This window comes from Apteryx rowi, unplaced genomic scaffold (assembly GCF_003343035.1).
Source record: "Apteryx rowi isolate R43461 unplaced genomic scaffold, aptRow1 scaffold_449, whole genome shotgun sequence".
NCBI classification, from domain to species: domain Eukaryota; kingdom Metazoa; phylum Chordata; class Aves; order Apterygiformes; family Apterygidae; genus Apteryx; species Apteryx rowi.
Genome location: NW_020450704.1, coordinates 156077 through 177420, shown reverse-complemented (window position 1 = coordinate 177420; position 21344 = coordinate 156077). Strand labels below are relative to the sequence as shown.

Sequence of the window (21344 nt, the reverse complement as noted above, 5' to 3'; positions counted from 1 at the left end):
GGATTCCCTTCTACTTTTTAATTATATGAGCTTTTCTGGTCCATTCATAGCTTCTTTCTCTCCTGAAATTCATTTTCCCTATATTCCCTACCACCTCTGCTCTGTATGCTAGTATAAAACAAATGTACATTTTGTATTTCAATCATCCTAACAGCATTAGATTCAGAGTTTTAAAAGTACTTAAAAATAGATCTGACATCAAAAACATACACGCAAAACTTATGAGTGCCATCTTTAGAGGAACTTCCCCATTCTCACATTTCCAGATGTTTTCTCAATATTCACATTTATTAATATTAACTTTCTTTAATCCGAGTTGTTTTCCACTCTGAGAAGCAAAACAGCACTGAATCAACACTCTCAAATGCTTTATTTACCTTGCTCTAGAAAAAATAAACTTGTCTTCTGCACATATATTCTGGACTTAGAAATACATTTTCCTCACTTCAAAGTAGCTGACTTCTTTGAAACTGCCTGCTGGAAATTGTGGGGTTAGTCACACCTAATAGAACAAATATATCCATTGTGCAACTCCATTAAAGTCAATTTTGTAGAGGTGAGTTTGGTAAATACACGAATGATTTCTTTCAGTCTTCCATGAAGACAAGGATCTCATTGGTACGCTGTTCAACTACACAGTAGTAACAATGAAAACAGTGTATGTTAATTTAAACAAGCCAGGTATCCAACAATTTACAAGTATGTCCTAGAACATTTTTTATTAGGTGAAAGATTATTTATAAATCATTGAACACTACTGTCTCCTAAGGATTTCAGTCTAAATTAGGTCTGGCTATGAACCAGCAAATCAGCTCAGAATGACTATGATTAATTTCTTCTCATTTTATTCAATCAAACTGTTTCCAAATGTTAATACAGAGAAAATATTCTTTTACACATATCAAACTACTTGCCATGAGGGGCATTCACAGCCATCTACAATTAAAAAAAAAAACACAGACATAAACACAGTATCTGTGATGCATGAAACAGGTAGAAACATGCACTTCTGTTCAGGCATCTGCACTCAAGTTAATTATACCTATAGTAATCAACATGCTTCAGCCACACTCAGTAATTATCATTTAAGTTAGCAGAATTGTCTTTACTGAAAGATTTCTTATTTTAAATTTATAAAACAGCATCTTCAAAGCAAAACTGAAACACTCAATTATAAGATTAAAATATTTCACATATTTAAGAGGATGTTCTTTTCAAATCTTTCATATTTTAAACCTGAAATGGAGAATATTTAATAAAACAAAGGCATACAACTATCCTCATCTAATAAAGCAGTCAGAAGTTCCTCCAAAGCAAATTCATGGTAATTCACAGTAAATATCCCATCTTATTTTCATTTTTTTAAAATTCTTTTCTTTTCCTTTTCCACACTTTGCACCTAGCTGTTGCCTAGGACTACACTTTGTCTTCGCTATAGCCAAAAGTTGTAGTCTATGAGAAATTGTATAATTCTACTGCAGAGAAGGAAGACTTTGAGAAATTCCTTGTATCAGTCCCACCTCTCTGACCTACAGAAATCCTAGCAAAACAACTCTATTTGGAAGGCGCAGACTGGGGCATGGACAGAGTAGTTACACAAACTCTAAACTACCACTCTAATACAGAAGTACAGCTGGTAACTACAGTGTGTCTATACCTTTATGGTTTTTTAAACTTAAGTGTGAACTCACGTTCAAGTACAAACTAGCCAGACTTTCAAACTGAACTGATAGAAGTCTGGACTCAGTCCACAGAGTTCATAACCTCATTCTGCTCCCAGAACATATCTGCTTGCTGTATGGACAGGCAAAGCACCAGTCTGGCTGCATGGGTTCAGCTCAAGACTGCCCCCATAACTCCTCCTGTGAATGTCACATCCAAAACATCCCCTGAACCAAAACCTCAGCTGCACACTCTTTCCTTGTAGGGTGGGATGTGGCATGCAGTCAGGACTAGAGGACATGCAGGATGACTCGGTGAAGAATACCCATGACAGACCACAATAAAGGTAGAAGCACTTGCATTATCATGCGGAATCACAGAGCCCTAGTCTAGGGCTTACCACTCTCCTGCATGCTCACACCCAGCCTCTACCATACAGTGTAGACATAGCGTGTGGCATTTATGCAGTGGGGACAGGGGAAGATTCCTTTTACTGACAAACCAGTACAATCCATGACATGGGCTGCATACCCATTAAAGATTAGGCTTTAAGAAAAATAGGTTGGCTTCTTCCTACCAGATTTTTCTTTCTTTCTTTTTTTTAAAAACAGCAAGAATAAATCTTAATCACCTTATATTGAATTTTGTTGAAAAAATATATCAAAATTAATAGTAATACAGGCACACCCCCTTTGATTCTCAGGAGCGAGAGGCCCACTAAATTTCATCAGTGTGGTAGGTATCACCAACCAGCTCAATTCCAGTTAGCTTGATATATTTGTACTGGCAGCTTTTAATTGCCCAAGGACAGCACTGGTTGAAATGTTAAACAAGCCTGCTGTAACATATATATTATATTTAATCCATCAGCTATACAAAAAGAGGGATAATTAGAACATATGTAAGGAGTTTTGAACACTACGAGAAAGGCTTGTATGCTAAACTTTACTTAATTTCCTTAAAGTCTGTTTACCCTGCTGGCTAGGAAGAACAGTAGAACTCACTAAAATTGGACACATGTTAATCTTAAACCAACACCAGGAAGGAAGAAAATATAATTGTGTTTATTCCTAGCTGCAAAAGACAGGATGTTTAATCAGAAATTTAATATATACTTTGATCCAATGTTAATGAGCTGACACTATGTTGTACATTGAACTGACTTCAAAGAGACAGGATGCCTTAAACAAATGTAATGTATATTTATGACACTGTTTAAGAAAAAGAAAACATTTCTTCTAAAGAGGTCACCTTTATCAGTACATATTATCTGAGTAGCTGGGGATGGTACATGTACATCAAGACATGTCAGAGCCCCAATTAGCTATAGCAAACTAAAGAGGTTTGCCGATAGCAGAAACTGTTGCTCAAAATTTAGGACTGCACGTTTTGTTTGTTTGTTTGTTTTTACTTTACATAATTTCTGTTCTTATGTATTTAAAGCATTTATCTCTATAGAGTTAGTAAATATTGCCTTGACCTAATCTACAATATGCTAAATTCCAAATGTTATTCTGTGGAAAAAAAGTAAGATTTCTCAAAGAAAATGTAAATTTACCCTGAAAAAAGACAGGAGGATGGGAATATGCAACAAATTATAAATATGGGGTGGAGGAAGAACATATAAGTAGGCATATCATAGGCTGCAACTTTTCAACAAGCAATACCAAAAATAAGCTCAAGAACACAGTGAAAGTGGAAAAGAGGTAAAGAACAGAAAGCACAGTCACTGAGAAAAAACAAAGAACAGTATTGCAAACAAAACCAATATGACTAACTTATGCGAAGATTCAATAAAAAAAATTATGACCTTTTTTCAAAAAAGCAAACTGAAAATAAGCAAGTCTTAAGAATATTAATTCTTTTATCTTACTCTTGTATCATGAATCAGACATAAATCAGAAAAAAAGTTAATATAATAAAGAGTATAAATTATGAAAATTAGCAGTATTAAACAAATACAGACACTTTCAATGGTGTCATAAACATTATATAGCATTTCCTCCAGTAAGTCTGTTTTACCTGTACATTCCATCTGAGAAATTCAAGAATAGTTAAAGGAAACTTTTTTCTATAAATACAACAGTATTGTATATTCAATAAAATACATTTTATTGTATTTTAGCCAAGCTGTAAGGTCTTATTCCATTAGTCAACAAATTCAGCCAACTTTTGTCACAGTGCAAGAATTGCCACATTTAACGAGCTGTTCTCCTTTATTAAGATTCTGTTTTCTTGTCAGGTTTGTATGGTTGTTTGCTTTTAAGTATTTCAAAGTTTGTATAAAGCCTGTATAATGCTAGATCCATACTATGTATATGATTCAGACCACATGTAGCATTCACCAACTGAAGAGCAACACACGCTGATACGCTGTTTCAAGATCTTACAAAGTATTTACTCCTTTCAATTGTCAGCAATAGTTGTACATTGTTATATACAATTATGGTGGATTCTATAACATGTAGACCTCAGTCTTCCTAAGCAATATAAACACTAAGCAGCAAATCATTTGGCCAGTAGTCTTCATTTATTTTCAAAAATATTTCAAAATACACACACAGCTTTTCATTTTTGCATTCAATCAACAGAAGATGACAACAACATGAACAACCTGCATTTTCTTGTACCTTTTAATGCTTTACTGCAATTCTAGGTGGCAAAAATTAAAGAGTATTCGCTATAAAAATTAAGAAATCATGACAATCAACCTTTAAACTTATCAAAGATTATTTGTTTTATTTTGACTGCACAGCACATCCTTGCATCAACAAGTAATGAATCACACCTAACAAACAGAGAGCCATCTATCTTTAATTACTGATTCACAATGCAGAAAGCTGTCAGTGAGGGTGCACTGTACCACAAAGGATTTTGCAGATGACAGTGAGGCAACATAAAGAGGAGTTAACGTTTTTTTTAGGGCAGTATAAACCTTTCAATTACCGCCATAGGACTGTTACAATTACAGTTGAGAAGCTGTATTTTACTTTTAAAAAAATCTACATTACTATAATATTTACAATATCATGAACTAGCTACTGATCCACTGCACGCCATAAAACACATGATTTACAACAGACTGAGAGGCAAGAAATCAGAAAAAAATCTTGGGGCACTATAGTGGGACTTGTGCACAATTTAATTGACCAAATCTAAAACTACAGTCTTAAATCAAAACTCAGTCCCTCCCCCCATTCCTGAGCAACCTAAAACATAGGTTTGTGGCCATACAGTTCCCTAAGCAGTCCTGTGCCTGCTTATCAAGGGTCTTTGCCTTTCGAGTTCTCACAGTTTCTTCTTCAACTGCTTGTTTCCCTTCTTCACAGGAAATCTTCCACCCAAGCTTCTTTCCCTCACAGCCTGTTATATTGAAAGTTGCAAGTTATCTCTTTTACCAGCATCATCTTAGACCTTCTCTGCCATCAAGGGCCTTGTAAAACAGATCCTTATTTCTTATCATCTGAGTTTGGCTCAAATGGTCACACTGATCAACCTATGAACTTGATACCTACTGAATTCATTCCTACGTGCTCCAAAGCTCTTTAAGGTAGTTTCTGTTCTATCTGTAAAGCAGTCCACTTACATTCTTGGAAATGGGAGGATAAGCACAGAAGCAGTCCAGCAAGCTATTACAGCACATGAAACAGGCCAGCTAGGCTTTCAGAGGCTTCACCTTACCTGAAGGGCAGGTGTAGTCCTCGGCACAACCATCCAGATCAAAGACTTGGCTAAAACGCAGTTGGGGACACTTCGGGGCAAGAAATCAAATTTATTCTCAGTGCAATATTTAATGAAGGAGGGAAAAATTAGGGAAGGTGTTCATGCCTAATCTTTGGCCAGAGAGATGACATGGATGACAATCTCTTCCAGATCCTGCCATTTAGAGGTGGCTAGAGTGATCTACTGTTTTGAGCATATATTTTTATGACATGAAGAGAGCAGTACTACAGATCATTTAGGCAAGATAGGCCCTAAAAGGCTGGTAAAATGATACAATGATTAAATGAAAAGTTCCAATTAGAATCCTTCCCCCCACCTCAAAACCATCATAAAATAAATACTTGACATTTCCTATCCATTAACCTGGTTTATGCAAGATGAAAGATGTAAGCCAAAATAATTTCAATCACCAATTTTAATCACTATTTAAAGTCAACAGGCAGTAGCACCTTTAACTTCTTTATCTTAAGATTCACATTTATACCCCTGCTGCTTGGTAAACATTAAAATACACTAACGAGCATTTAACTAGTTTTATACTAAAACTAGTATTTCCTTTTGGTAATCAGAATGGTATGACTCACCTATGTATTTCAATAATTCTGCCACAACATATACTCAGATTCTTAATTTTCAATATCAGTGAATGCATTACATATATAGCTGGAGATGTCCCAAGCTGCCTGAGAGAAAATGGAATTTAATTACTATTCATGTTTATTAGTAAAAGAAAATGAGCTAAAGTAAGCTGGATAACTTTAAGAAGTCATTTTGCATTTAAAACAGACTTAAACAAAAGGATCTATAATTAATGAAATTGTTACTTCTATTCAACATATACTTAAAGATTCTAGAGTAAATTGATCTCATCCTTTCCTATCTACTTTTAATTCATTGTTGGACCAGGAAATTGTTTTCTTGCATTTTTAATCTTCAACCAATTTCTTAATCTTGAATGAAACAGCTATTGAAGTGAACATGTTGCTATGGGTACTATTTGACTTTTTTAATTGCAAATTACATTAATAGATTAAGAAGCTTAGGCCTTATCAGTTTGCCTTAATTTTCATCTTGTATCTGAACGGCAATCCACTAGGTTTAAGGTTCCACTATGCAGGCCCCTAGATATCAGATTATTTGTACCTCTACAGTAATTCCCCAGTCTACTCAATAAGGAGTATGGCAAAAAAGAATTGATTCCTCCTGCAAGTGTTTGATCACAAATGATAGTCAAGAATACAGAGAAATGTTTACTACTTTCATCGCTTTCTCCTCCTCTGTTCCCTCTTAGGCATGCCTTTTTGACACTCACTATCCAGAGACTAAATCTGTTCCTCCTAAAGGAAAATTGCAGTGTGAGTTCCAGCTTCTACCCTGTTCAATTTTACAGAAATTCACTTTGTACTTTAAGTGAGCTGTGAAAGGATTCTAAGGTTGTAACTGTAATTCACCACTACCAGACTTCTCATTTGGTTGTATTCTTTTTTATTATTTTTATTATTTATTCTTTTTTATTAGCTTGAGCCGAATAGAAAAATTATAAAAGCTACTACTAAAAACAAACAACAGTTAATCTACTGAACAGTATCTCACTACTTCTGTCAGATGCTCCAGTCTTTGCTTTTTTTCAGCAACCACAAAACATCCATGCTCCCTTCACATATGCCAGCTCTTCAACCAAACAGACAAGCCTTTGCTTCCCTCCTCTTCACACACACACTTCCACCGAGAGGGGCAGATGAGGCTTTTATTCAGCTCCTCACACCCATCCCATGAGTTGAGATTCCCCACTAGAACCTGGGCCCCATCCACCACCCCAGGGCTCCCCATCTCATGCTTTTGGCTCTCAAGTTAGATCCTCAGTTAGGAGCGCGTATCATGAACACCCTTCACTTATTTTAAGGAACTATTCTTTTTATCTGCTACATGAAGGAGCAAGCTGAGTAACTAAATACGATACATCTTTGCTGAAGGCTGCTTCATTTTCCCAAGTCTTTTTTTTTTTTTTTTTTTTTTTTTTGAGATGAAGCAGCTTCATTTACACAGTATCTTTAAGTACACTTAAGTACACGAAGCTATGCTTGAAATGTATTTCCAGAATACCTGTATTCTACCTAAAACAAAGTAAGGTAAAAATTACTATATGTGCAGTTTTCCCAAAGCTAAAGAACATGGATTAAATCATCTTTATAAAAAGGATTAAATACTAGTTTTATTAGGCATGGTATTCTGACTCTGTTAGTAAAATACAAAAATGTTGCAAAGCAGAAAGGGATATTAGATTTTAAATTTTTGACTATAATTTATGTATTTGAGTTAGTTGAGTGGCATCACTCCTAATGAATGCAATGATTCATCTAAGTCAGTTAACTGAGACTGGGAAATTAGAGTCTTTTCTCCCCTTACCAGTGCTTTCCCCCCAAACACTGCATCTTGTTAGGACAAAGACTTCAAGTATTTGCTAACAATATATTAGTTTCCATTCAGCGGAGAAAACAATTAAAGACTTGGCTGAGAAGGTTATATCTTTCTACGGGACTAATAATGCCGTAAGCCAGAAACATCAGTATATTTCTGATAGTTATCCATTACTATGCAGTAGGAAGAGAAATAATAATCCATTGTCTGGTTATTTTCTGTACAGCAGCAAAACCACACTAAGAAAAGCTGAAAAAAATACACATACATACACACATTAAATCCAAATGGTTGAAGTTCTGACACAGTATCATCATTTGCAGCCAAGGATGCCAACATTAACTTTATGAGACTGCTATGAGTCCCCAAAGACTGCCTGTAAGAGCACTTCATCGCTTACGTGTGGGAGGCTGACCCATGCATTTTGTGTTTTAATTAAGTTAAATCTGCAAGAAACCTACACTGGCTGCATTTCATTTTCCTAAACAAATATAGAATCATCATTGTGTAGCCACTGTAACCAAAGTGCCATAAGTAGTATGCAAAGATGCTAATTTGTCAGTGACTTGATTGATGAACGGTTGATAAATGTTGAATAGTTGATAAATGATAAATAATAGAATTTAAACTGATAATCTGTGAAGATGATGTTATGGCCAATAGCAAACACTAAGGAACAGATAATGCATGGGTCACACATGAACCAAGGGAAAAAATGACCTATTAAAAATCCCAACACATAATTTAACAACTGCGAACTAGGTTCTGTACATGTTCAAACATAATCATAAACAGTGCAAGCCAGAACCTCTAGGTGCAGTGTCAGGATCCAAGATTTAAAAGGTCAGTAAAGTCAGAATCAAATGACTTCTGACAGCTAGACCTACCTACCTGCCTGCCCTTCCTCCCCCAGTGGGACAGCAAGCTTGGTATACAACTGCAGCGATAAGCGGTTTAATATTTGTAAACACTAACCTAAAAATATGTTGTCTTCTCCCAAAAACATTTCTGACTCCTAAGATTCAGCCTTTAAGCTGAGAGAGGCATGTCAATTCTCATTTTCTGCTAGTTTATAAAGAACATTTGAATTGCTCAGCTCAATACCACATAAAACAGAAAAATGTGATAAATAAACCATCACTGGATCTTGAGGCTCATGTCTCAGAAATTTTAAATATTTTTGACAATAGTTTATATTATCAACCTTGAAGAAATGGAAATAGCTATGTGCCCACTAAAGGGTTTTCTTCATAATCTTCAGTCAGACCTCAAATGTTTTCATTTATTATTTTTGTGCATTAAGTTAGGATGGCCATGCTATTTTTAAATTGAAGATGTTTTAAGTTTCAAGTTTTGAAATAGTTTCACGTATTTGCCACTTCTGTTCCTTTCACATATGCTGGAAGTTATTTAGTGCTTTTCTTCAATTACACTGTCTTAAAACAAGAACATTCTGATCCTACAAATACACACACCGAAGAGTAAACTACAAAGAATTTATGACTGAATTATGTGGTCACAATTTAGTGCTGATCTAAAAACCCAAAGTGGGGGGGAGGGGAACCTCATTCAATAATATAGAGACGTTCTCAAATATCTGACTTCCCATTTTGATTTCAAGCAGGAACCTTAACTTTTTGTGACTTCATGTTTGCATGAAGAAGCCTTGTACACAGAGATTCAATAGCAAGCACACACTTTAGAGTCTAATCGCTCTATTATTCTGGGTTCTAATCCTAATCATTCAATTTCTTAAAGTGCATTGATTTCAATTATATTGATTATATCYGTTCACATCTCTGTCTTTCAGTAGGAAAGAATTTCCTTGAATAAACTGGACAGATTGAAGCAGCCTGCTACATATTTGATTTGAAGTTCAGCCTTAACAGAATAATTTCAAGTTTCTACGTGTAGTAAGTACTATGAATTGGTTTCAAAAGCAAAGATTATCAACAACAAAAATGTATTTTAGTAAGTATTTTTTCAAGCAATGAACTGCAGCCTCTAATAACTTTATTATACATATGACACAGCAGAAACTTACACTTTTAAAAATCTCTGTTTTCCTTAATACATCCTTGTATTTTCTTAAAAAGGTCTTAAAAATCAAGCAATGTCTCTTATCACTATCCATGAAAAGGGATCAGGTTCCAACGCTAGCATCTGAACACCAGAAAGCATAACTACATTCAGCAAACACTTAGAAAACTGCTCTTAACCACTAACTAAATCAGACAGAAGGAAGAAAGTATATTGAGAACAATCTACAATAAGCAGTATTGAAGTACCTTGAGAATGATGTAATACTTAGAATTATCTGGGATGGGACAACTCTATGTGGAATAAGATAAAAGGCTTCCAGCAGTAAAGACCAGATATAAGTCCTTTGTTGCACTGTGTATATATAAACAATTAGCTCATGATTCTCAAATATGAAGAATCACAATTTTCTATACTAAGGCGTTTCCAAAGCTTACTGAAGTAAGGGAAATAAAACCAGCTGAACGCAACTGAATCCATCAAATCTTCCAATTTTACAAGTTTCAGAAGACTGAATCTATTCTGATCTTCACAAACAATAGTTCTCCAAATGTTGTTTTCTTCTAATGTTGCTATATAACACCTCTTAAAATCAATAATATATATTTTTTCATTGGCATAAGTCAGAGGTTCCTAAACTACAGAACTCTCATCATCAGTGGAATACAAATCACTTCAAAATGAAAATATAATCAATTCTTTATTCTGCTTTTGCACTAGTGTCTGACAGGATAGCAGGAGCCCCCCAAAGTACAAAGCGCAGGATGATAGCAGAGACCTTGAGAACATAGGCACAGAATGACTTCAGATGGCCCAAGCGTATAAACATGAATCAAACAGTCTGTTACTGGTCATTAAATGAATGCAACCTCTAGAGCTGGCTAAAACCAGTCTTAGAGTATAACAAAGGCAGCAAAGATCATGTGTAAAATATTCCAAATACAGTGAAAACAGAGGATACAAGAAAACATAAAAATGTCATTGCTTCTAAAAGAACAAGAACAGTGAAAGAAAAGAGAGTGGAACTGTTCCAGCTCTGCCTCCCCAGCTTAAGTATATCATACCTGATGAGCCTTATTACTTATCCATTCAAGTCTTCCTGCATCTTCAGTGGAGAAAAAGCATTGCATTTTGGTTTGTCATTCACAGTATTTTGCTAATGCAACTCCACAATCATACATGAAGTGTTTTATTTTGCTGTATAATCAGGTTAAAGAACAGTATGCATGTGCGCGTGTTCTCTGCTCCAGCCTTCCAGCAAAGCAAGACTGTTATCGCAGCACTGAGTCTGAGTAAACTCAGAGACAACAGACCAAGCATGATATGTGAAGGTTTTTTCTGGATGGAGATATTATTTTGATTGATTGCGTATATGAATCAAAGTCCATGAGACTAAATAGTACAGTATATCTGTACAGGCACGTATGATTTGCTCAGATCCTTGCTAATTATGAAAACAGATTAATAATGTTCAAGAATTTCCAGAATCCAGCTTCTAATTTTAAGAATGCAGAAGTTTTGATTTCAGTCTGTTTACTCAAATAAACAAACTATATTTTCAAATCTAGTTTATATTTTAACTAGCGAAAGAGTCTCTGACTGTAGATGGCTTTTTCCTCTCCATAGCAGAAGTGACAAGATCCTCCCCCCTTCTGGATTTTATTCTTGTAAACACTTTTTTGGTTATGTTGTTTAAAACGCAATGTTTGCAGTGAGATATTGCTAGAGGCTTTGGACTAATACCTTCTGAAGCTTCCACTTCTCCCAGCTTTTACTAGCAATAAAGAATTTGTTTCTAGAAACATGTCAATTAATCATAAAATTACCCCCAAAATATAAATGGAATTTAATTGGTTACAAAGTTTTATTTTCACATAATCAAAGGATGCTTCAAAGATTTAAGGCATAATTTATTAGTTCTGGATAGGTTGCACATTTTGATTCCTACAGGCAAATAACAAACTGATTAGTAAGTGTAATAAAGTAATTTATTTGTCTGACAATTGGCAGCGAGAGATGCAATAACTTACTTGATCAAATGCCATTTTAAAGAACATTAAAGTTTCTCATAATTATGCTATCTATACGGTACGCAGATGAACAACAATACAGCATTATTCCTATTGCATTAGTGATTTAATATGATGTTTCTGCCAGGTTTTGTACCTTTCTACATAATGCAAAAGGAAGTAATTACTTTTTGCACTGAAAGATTGAAGAATTGACCCTCTAGATATGCAAAGAATTAGACTATATGAAAAACTAAAGATGATAGATTCTCCTCCACCAAAATCTTTCTGATATTCAAAACCACGCACGTCAGTTTCGAGAAAAGGTCTTGGCTTTCCATTCATTTAGTTCCTCAAAATTCTGTACAATTGTCAGGTGAAGATAACCACCTCTCTCTGGCAGGCAGCTATGCTAGTTTGTTACATAAAATGAAGTTCTTCTCATGTTCCCCAATTCAACTACTATGACAGGTAACATTAGTAGCTAACAGCTTTCGGAGTCCAGTTCTCTGAGGGCCCAGCTTCAGTAAATTCAGTGGACCACAGAGCCATTAAAAACCACACACATTTTAGAAAAAGATTATATAGTGGAAAAGACAACTATGTATAAGATCACCTGTATAAAATCATATGATACTCAGGTGATCTAGGCAAGGAGATGTTTACCAGTCAGAAGTTCAGATAAGTACACTGCCTTGAGATGGTCTATGGAGACTGCCTTGGTTCTCTACTGTTTTACTGAAAATACGGTGCTATGCCTTACACCCAACTAATAAAAAAAGAAAAAGGAAAAACAGGGGAAAAAAATTAAATGAAAATCGTAACAGGTTCAAGAAAAAGTAAATTTTTCTGGCTCTCACTAATAACTTAAAATACACAAAGCAAAGTGTAAGGGCTGATAAACCATAAAGACACCTAAACAAAAACACATTCAGAAAATAGTTATTTCAACCCCACACCAGCACAATTAATCCCACTCTTCTACTACTCTCAAAGACTTTCCTTTAAAACAGATTTACAAAGTGGATTTATTTTAAAGTCTTTGGCAGAGAACCAATTCTGGAAAGATATTTCCTGGTAAATAAGAAAGGTCAGAAACCTTCAAGATTCTAACAGAATTTAAGTTCAAGTGACCATGGAAAGCAATGTACTGTATCACTGAAAACTATAAAGCACAGTTTCTGTTTTATTCCCATTCCTAATGAAGCCAACCTACAAAAGTATAGGCCAATTGCTAGGAAGCTATATATGTTTAGATTTGTAATGCAGATATGTTCTGAGAGCCCTTAAATATTATGTAAATTAAATCACATAGGTGGTACACTGGAAAAAAAACAAAAAAAAAACAAAGGGGAACTAAGGAAATACCAAAATTCATCATTTAGACTCTTTATTTCACTGTTAAAGTTGCAAACACATCCGTCAGTTAACTTCTTTACCTCATTTCCTGGAAGAGACAAGTGGCAGCAGATTTTCCTAGTTTCCTAACACCCAAACAATCTGATGCCATTACTGAATTAAACCTCCAATCATCTCATTGAAGTTGGGAAGCATTTTACCCACTTACTATTGGGGAACTGAAGTACAAGGTAAATATACCAAATTGTGCAAGTCCTGAATTTCTTATATCCCTATCCATCCTCGTCAGTCAGTCTTTCCACCAGTTCCTCTTGCTGGCAGTATCATTAATAACTCTACCATTCTATTTACATCACTGTAACTTCTACCAACTCCTCCCGGTCACTTACCACTTATTTCCTCAGAAATCTTTCTAGTTCCTGTAAATATTCCCAAGAAAGTACACAGTCCTCAAATACAGTCATGACAAGAAAGATCTCCAAACACATACTGGAGGCTTCCAGCTTCCTCATTTCCCAGCAGTTTGCAATGCTTAAGGGTTCTAGACAAATCTAGTGTTAACACAGAGATAGTTCCCTTGCCACTTACCTACTCAGGATTTGCATGCAAGTATGAGATGAACGCGCATAATGTTTGTTACTCAGCCAATCTACTGCTCTCTTCTCTGGACGCAATTAGCAAACACTAACAAACATTAGCATTAGGCAAGAATTACGCATAGAAAAGGCGGTAAATTATCATTAGGCTAGCTACGTTTTGACTAACAAATTGCAGATGAATTTAATATCTTACTGATAGCCTCTAATAGCAATAATCATTCTCTATAGCAAATAATGCCTGTTGCCTTTAAAAAATGTCTCCTCCAGTCTGACCTCTCTGCATAACTAGAGTTCTGAATCTATTCTACTTAAAAATCAACATATCATTAATGTAAATCCCAGGAGATCCCACTTTTACCCTGTACAGTATATAAGAACATTGCAGTGTTGCATGGCTATTTAGTACATACCCCATGTTCTTTAGCAGCCATAACCACTTCTAACAGAATATCTTCTTCAACAAATGGCCTCACAGCATCATGGATAACCACTACTTCTGGTTTCTGGAGCAGATATTTGGAAAACTCATTCTCTGCAAATACTTTCAGTCCATTAAAAATTGATCGGTGACGAGTTATTCCACCTTTTACTACTGTAACTCTTTTGTGGCCATATTTCTGAATGATAGTCTTCATTGTTTCAATATTTTCAGGAGAGACCACCACAATAATGTCAGATATCCAACTTATCCTGGAAGAAATAGTACAGAAACAGAAAAAGTAGACATGAATGACAAAATAAAATTACAAATATCTGCATGAGATAAAGAAATTCATATTAAAAAAATCAAGATGGCTAAATAAAGCATCTCAATATTCTCCAGTAATTATATTTTGTTTGTACATTAGCAGCCTATCCCTGCTACATGGAGAGCCACATGAGACTATCTCTACCAATATGCGGATGTCAAAGTAATTGCAATTCTGGGAACTCACTTCCAAAAAAACGGTTTGCAGAAATAAAAACTTCTGATAATCCTTCAGAAGGCCTTCAAAACAATTCTTACTGCAGCCTCATCACCAGCTTCAAATGTAATTTCTAAATCAACCACATGCCTTCTATTTTAGTTTCTGCTAAATTCAGTCTCCAGTAAAATGGTAAATTCTGGGATCTGGAACATACCAAGCTCCAGTATGCAGTACACTACATATAAGTGAATAAGAGCAAGGCAGCAATGGGACCAAGTAAAAAGCTCTGGAGACAAAGATCACTGCATTAAGGCAGACATTAGCAGAAATAGACAGACTGCTAATAAATCAAGACTATGACACCTGAGTGTTGACAGAAGGTATTACGCTGGTAGTTTGGAAGAAATATATATACAAACATATATAAAAATATATATGTGTGTGTGTGTGCGCGTGCAGATTTCTGCTGTAGGAAGGTAGCAAAACATGAAAATGAAGTTATGCCAGCCACAGTCGCCATCACATGAAAAGAGTTTTTAAAAACTTGAAGCTTCTAACACAGGTATCAGCCTAATTCTATCATGGGGGAAGAGGGAGGAACCCACAAGATTAAAAACAGTCATAATTGAAGTTTGGCTAAAGTCATACTTGGGTCAAAGGACCTAAGAACAAAAATTACAGTCACATGCAGCATACTATACTTCAAAATAATGAAAGTGCCACAATCCAAATTCAATTACTCAAGTGTTTTATTTCCTAAATGCTATGTAGAGATCATCAAAAAGGATTTAACATTATTTTATTTCCTTTCTGCATCTCCATAGATGACAGTTACTTTTTTTTTTTTTAAGCACGACAGACACAAAGCTAGTCAGATGAACAATGAACTGAAAAAACATAATTTACTATACTCATGTGGAACCTACAAATCTGGCTTTGCAAAAAGAGGGAGAAGTATGGCATATTCTCACTGCTAAAACAAGTAAAACTATTGAAAATGATTCTGCAGACACAAGAAGGACCAAGGTTACTAAACCCTTGCAATTAAAAAAAAAAAGTAAAAACGAAAAATTTATGGCTCTTCAGAAATGCATAGGCTCAACCTCCTGGTGTCTACTCTAACACAAGAGAAGGTATCACCTAGAACCTATCCTTAGTCCGAAAGGAAAGTCATCTGCGAGGCAAATCATTTCTCCAGCACTATATAAGACACCAGTGCATCTTCCATCTTCTATGTGGGTTTTGTAACTAATGTGGAAAACTGTACTTTAATGAATTTTAAAAGAACTACTAAAAATAAAATAAATGGAAGCTCTATTAGCATTGTTAAAGATGATAAAAATTTTTCCTCATGTTCATTTTGTTGTTAACAAACACAGAAAATTCAGCCAAACTAACATTCTCAACATTTCTTATTAAAGTTGAGCACATGTAAAATCTGAAATCATACAGTTTCAAGATTCATTTTGAATTGTCATTCACCACAGGTTCATCAAAAGGTTCAAAAACTCTCAAATGAGTCCTGGCACAGTTCTACACTTAGCTATAAAACTTTGCACTTCTGCACAACTTCAACTCAAAATTAGGGCAAGCAAATTGGATTCATCTCAGACCTTCTTTGCATATTGAGATTCAGTCATTTAAATAAAGCAAAACTCAAGGAGAGCTATTTCACATTAATAGAAAATAAGAGCTCTGCACTCCTATATGCAGAAAGACTAAGAAAATGTACAGTTCCCAGAAACAGAAGACAGTCTGCATATTTACAAGTGACAGTGAAAGAAAAGAAAGAAAAGCACTGACATTTCCCATTCTGGAGTCAAATAAAAAAAGATTATGATGCAACTGCAGAGTATACAGCATCATATGAGAACTAGGGAGAGAACTGAAGTACTGGCCAGCCCATGATAAATCTGCACACAGGGGGGTTGGAATGGCTCAAGGCCTCCAGTGGTACAATACACCAAAAAGTGACAGGACGCGGTCACAGCTCCACCCTGTGTCTGCATAAACACATTCATGAATTTGAGTATATCCTCCTTAAACTCACTCTGGACTACTGTTCTATGATTAGAGCTGAGATTCAGAGATGCAACCTATTCCTGTAGGTGTATATAGGTAACCTCTAGATTGATTAGGTGGAAGAACAGTTTGTGCTTTGTTGCATAAATGTCCCATCAGAAGTGTTGTACAAAACTCATAAAAAAGTACTAATTCAGTAAAGTATGCTACAAATTTCTCATGAATGGGAACTGTGTGTCACACTGGTGCTTTAACTTTTAAAGATCTGCTTATGGAAATGTCAAAGTGATTTAATGAATGAACTATAAAGACTGTCAGAGGACACTCAATCAGGCAGCAAATGGTCTGTTTTCCTTAATCTGTCACACCCTTTCCTTTCGAAAGCAGATTTCATACTAAAAGAATAAATTCAGGATCTGCTCAAAAACAGTTTTAAAATAATAAATATCCTTTCCATTTGAAAATATTAAATCAAGGAAAAAAATCTTTCATTCCGTCTGATGATGCAAGCTTTAGAAACAATCAGAACAAGGCACAGAAGAGATCTGAATAACGTAGTCCAATATGCTTTAAAAGGTAACAAATACGGAACTCTATTGCTTCTACGCCACATGGGCTGTAGTCCTATATTGGAAAATCACATCCAACCAAATGAAACAAAAGTAACAATCCCAGTTCTAATCACTTGACAATTACCTTGAGACAACCTCAAGATTAGTAAAAGCAAAACAATGAAGCAAAAAGGACTATATGTTTCTTTAAGATTGCCCTACTGGTCATGACTTACTGAAGTGCAAAATTTCTAAGTAGGTCAGCTGCCTAGTGGAAAACAATACTGTTTCATTAAATTTCAGCAAAAGCATATGCATTTATATTAGCTGAGCTAGAGCTCCAAGAAAAGTAATTCAATAACTCAGAAACAGATTAAGCTATTACCCGAGTTAACAAACACGGACTGCAGAAGAAATGAAGTAACAGACAGGTTATGCTTTGAGACTCTTATCACCTAACAGCAGGCTCAGGTACCAATGTGATTTTGAGGTTTTAACCCTCTATTAGTTTACTTGTGTATAAAATGAAACAAGTACCAACTCTGAGCCTTAAATCTGACAAAAGGCTTAAACACTTGCAGTCAATTTCTTAACCAGACCAGTAGCGACTTGCCTCACATACAACCTACTGAAATCAGCACTAGCATGGGCAAAACAAGGCCAGAGTCAGGCAGTGACTGCTGAGATGGCTTTAGTAGCATAAAATACAATCTTTCACTGCCACTCTTCAGAGATAAAACAGAAATTACTACATTAGTTTTGGTGATATTATTATTTGAATACCAAACGACAAAAAGGACTGTTGAAGGCAAAAAGCAAGCGTAATTTTTTGCCCCCCCCTTTTTTTTTTTGACTTTCTTGATATATGAAAAAATATACAAATACTTTTTTTTTTTTTAAACTACACAGAATGCAAGCAGGGAGATTTTAAGTCTCAAAAGCATCCTAGATACATTAAGCAAGTTTTGAGCATCTCATGTACAAAAGTGACTCATTTTCCCTGAAAAACTAAACCAGTATTCCTTATTGATCAGAAAAGATAAGAAAGGTAATATCTTTATAAAGGTAAAACATTTGGATTGTCTGCTATCTTTATTTTTAGCTGGCAAGCAATTTTAAGAATAAGCTAATGATAACCGGACAAGCAAAACTAATGTGCTAGTCTACATTTAACAAAAATGAAATTGCGTGACCTATGTAACTAGTAAGCAAGCATCAGCCAATGAGGATAAAAATATTTGGCAAATAAACTATAAAAGACACTTCTGAAGAGGCAATTCTCTGGAAGCTTCCCTCAGGTAATGTTTTTTGACATCAGGCCACCTGTTTTGTGAGACTACATCACTGTAAGCAAAGAAGCTGGTTGAAGCCATTGGATAATGTGTTTACTGGAATAAAAACAATTAACTCTGCACTGTACTTTCAGTGATTGGTGAAATATGAGCAGAGCAAGAGAGCAGAGCAGCTTATTTGTCCCAAAATTTTAAACTTTTACCTTAGACAGTGTTCCTCTCTATAGCTTAGAGAAACATGTACGGGTGTGTGCATGCACACATGGAAGTGAGATTCCTCCTTGCCTCAAAAAAGGAATTGGAAAGGTCCTACTGTAAATAAACATATACAAAAGAATTAAATTGAAGGAAGAACCCTACTAGTGCGTATAGAAGCAAAAAGGAAGAACACCATTGTAGTTCCGTTGGACTTGATGCAAAAGCCTCACAGAGTTCAACAAAAGCAGAAACAAATTCATAGGAAAACTGATACACTTAAGTTTTCTAATATATTTTATTTTTATCCCCAAGGTAGGACCTGGGCCTGACCTTCCTATCAGCACCACTGTACTGGTAATAAAAAGCAATCTTTCCTCCCTATCCTATTTTTTCTTATCTCCTTTTCCTAGGGGCATTATCTTTGATTATTATTGGCAGGCCAACCTTGTGCATTCTGTCATCCTAGGCAACAGGATATGCTGCTTATTCATTCATGTCTGCTCTTGTCTTCTTGTCTGCCAGTTTTCCACATCAATATTTACAGTTCTCACTACTTTCAATGGAATAGTGTAAAAATCTTTATCTCCTCATGTTTAAAAGGCACATGCAAAGCAGCTGCAAATTCTTGGTTTGCTAATATATTTCTGGCTGTATGTTGCTACATTTTTTTTTTTTTTTTTTTTTTTTACAGACCAAAAACCCCAAACTGAAAAATAGCTGAAGTAGGTGAGATAGCCTATAATGACTTCTCACTGGGTTTCTGTTTAACGAGCTAATGATTTAGTCAATTAGAGCAGGTAAACAATATCAGAAGATAATATCAAAACAAACACAGAAAATCTGCAACTTCTAGGTGGTAGATGATGTGACAAGCTGCAGTTCCTCAATAATATTATATTTTCTGTGCCTACATTTACACAAACTAAGAACAAGGTACCTCCTTTACACTTTTAGAGTTGAAGGAGTTGAGATGAAAACAAGTCATTCAAGCTTTAAATTACATCTGTTCCCAATTCCCTGTACACATACATACCAGGCAACACTCCATCCAAATCAGTACAGAGATGGCAGAAAGTTCTGCCTATGAGAGGACTGGCACTAMCTATTACACTCCTAAAGCTAAGAGAAAGCACTTGATTGATTCTCTCACAATCTAGTTAGGATCGTGTGCTTGGGTAAACTGTACAATTAGAATTCAATCTTCTAATTTTTTGCAGCTTTAGAACATAAATGTAATATTGTTGCTCAAAGGACTGTTATTCTCCCAGAACTTATTGGCAGTAAAAAGTAAAGATTTTTATGAGTATGTTTTACTTTCCTGTGAATATCACTTCCTTCCCAAACCTCATTCTGTTCTTTTTTTCCAGGTCTCTAACACACTGACTGAGGATATTATTCTTTCTCTCTGTAGATTCCCACGACATTTTGGCAGAAGCTACAGCTGTGATAAGCTTTGGATTAGAGGTTTTGCTTACTGATGTGTTTAGCTTTGTGACTAGCTGCTGTTGAAAATTAAATAAAGAAAACAAGCAATATTTCTTTCATAAAGTAACAAGTGACCTGAGGGAAGCCTCTCTGGGTGGGAATGGAAAAAGAGTCCCAATTTTGATGTTCTACAAGTTTCCATGAGTTAAGAGCTCCGGGAGAAGTTGGCAGTTTCATTTCTTTTCACCACCCTCTCCTCTCCCTCTCCTCCCCATTTCTTCCCTCTAAAATCTAAAGGTTTGCTTTTCTACAAGTTACTGCAAAACATCTAGTATACTTCCGACACTCCACTCCTACCTGCAGTGTTTCAAGTGACACTAGATACAAGACTTACATTAACATTGGACAAAAATATACTGTCAGTTACATGCCTAGAACTCAACAGTCTCATTAGAAGGAAAAACCTGACTGCTAAGATATCCCATTACTTAAATTCTTTGCTCCTATGTAAACAAAGGAGAGTGACGCGTGAAGCCTCAGACTAAGAGAGCTATCAGCTTCTAGTTCTGTACCTAGACTTTACCCAAAGCCAAGGAACCCTTTAACTTTCCTCTGAGGCAGGACGCTACATCACAGACCATAACGGTGAAGTGTACTGCAGTGATCTTTGACACAGACCACTGGGTTTCCCCGCTTCGAAGACGGGATGAGACCTTGTTCGCAGGCCCCTGGCGGGTCCTGACACCGCTCCCAAAGGCCGCGGCACAGAGGCGGGTACGCGGCTCCTTCAGCTACCTCAGGCAGTCGCAGGAACCCTCGCGCCTCGAACCCGAAGGCTTGCACGGGCCTGCGCCAAACGCGGCGCCGCTCCGAGAGGGGGCCGCGCCGCCGGGAGGCGGGCACAGGGCTCCCACCGTCCCCCGGCCCGGCGCTGCTCGGCCCGGCCGCCGCCAGGCCCCCGCGTTTCCTGCCGTTTGTCACACGTTTTCGCTGCGTGGGGCGGGACCCGGTCCCACGGAAGAACAACGCCCTCCCGTACGGGCATGGGCAGCCGCACCACAGGCACTTGGGGCCGCGAGGGCGGCAGGCCCAGGCGGCCCCTGGCGCGGCGGCCGCGGTCGGGCGAGGGGCGGCGGGG

At 36.4% G+C, this 21344-nt stretch overlaps 1 protein-coding gene across 1 annotated transcript in view; it reads right to left on the bottom strand.

Moving 5' to 3' along the window:
- ISPD (isoprenoid synthase domain containing) overlaps positions 1-20205 on the bottom strand; it is a 129602-nt gene extending 109397 nt beyond the window's left edge. The window contains exons 1-2 of the mRNA XM_026077098.1: positions 20126-20205; positions 14221-14500 (exon numbers count right to left, since the gene is read on the bottom strand). Of these exons, the coding sequence (XP_025932883.1) occupies positions 14221-14500; positions 20126-20205 (360 nt within the window). The remainder of the gene's footprint in view (positions 1-14220; positions 14501-20125) is intronic.
- Positions 20206-21344: the final 1139 nt, after the last annotated feature.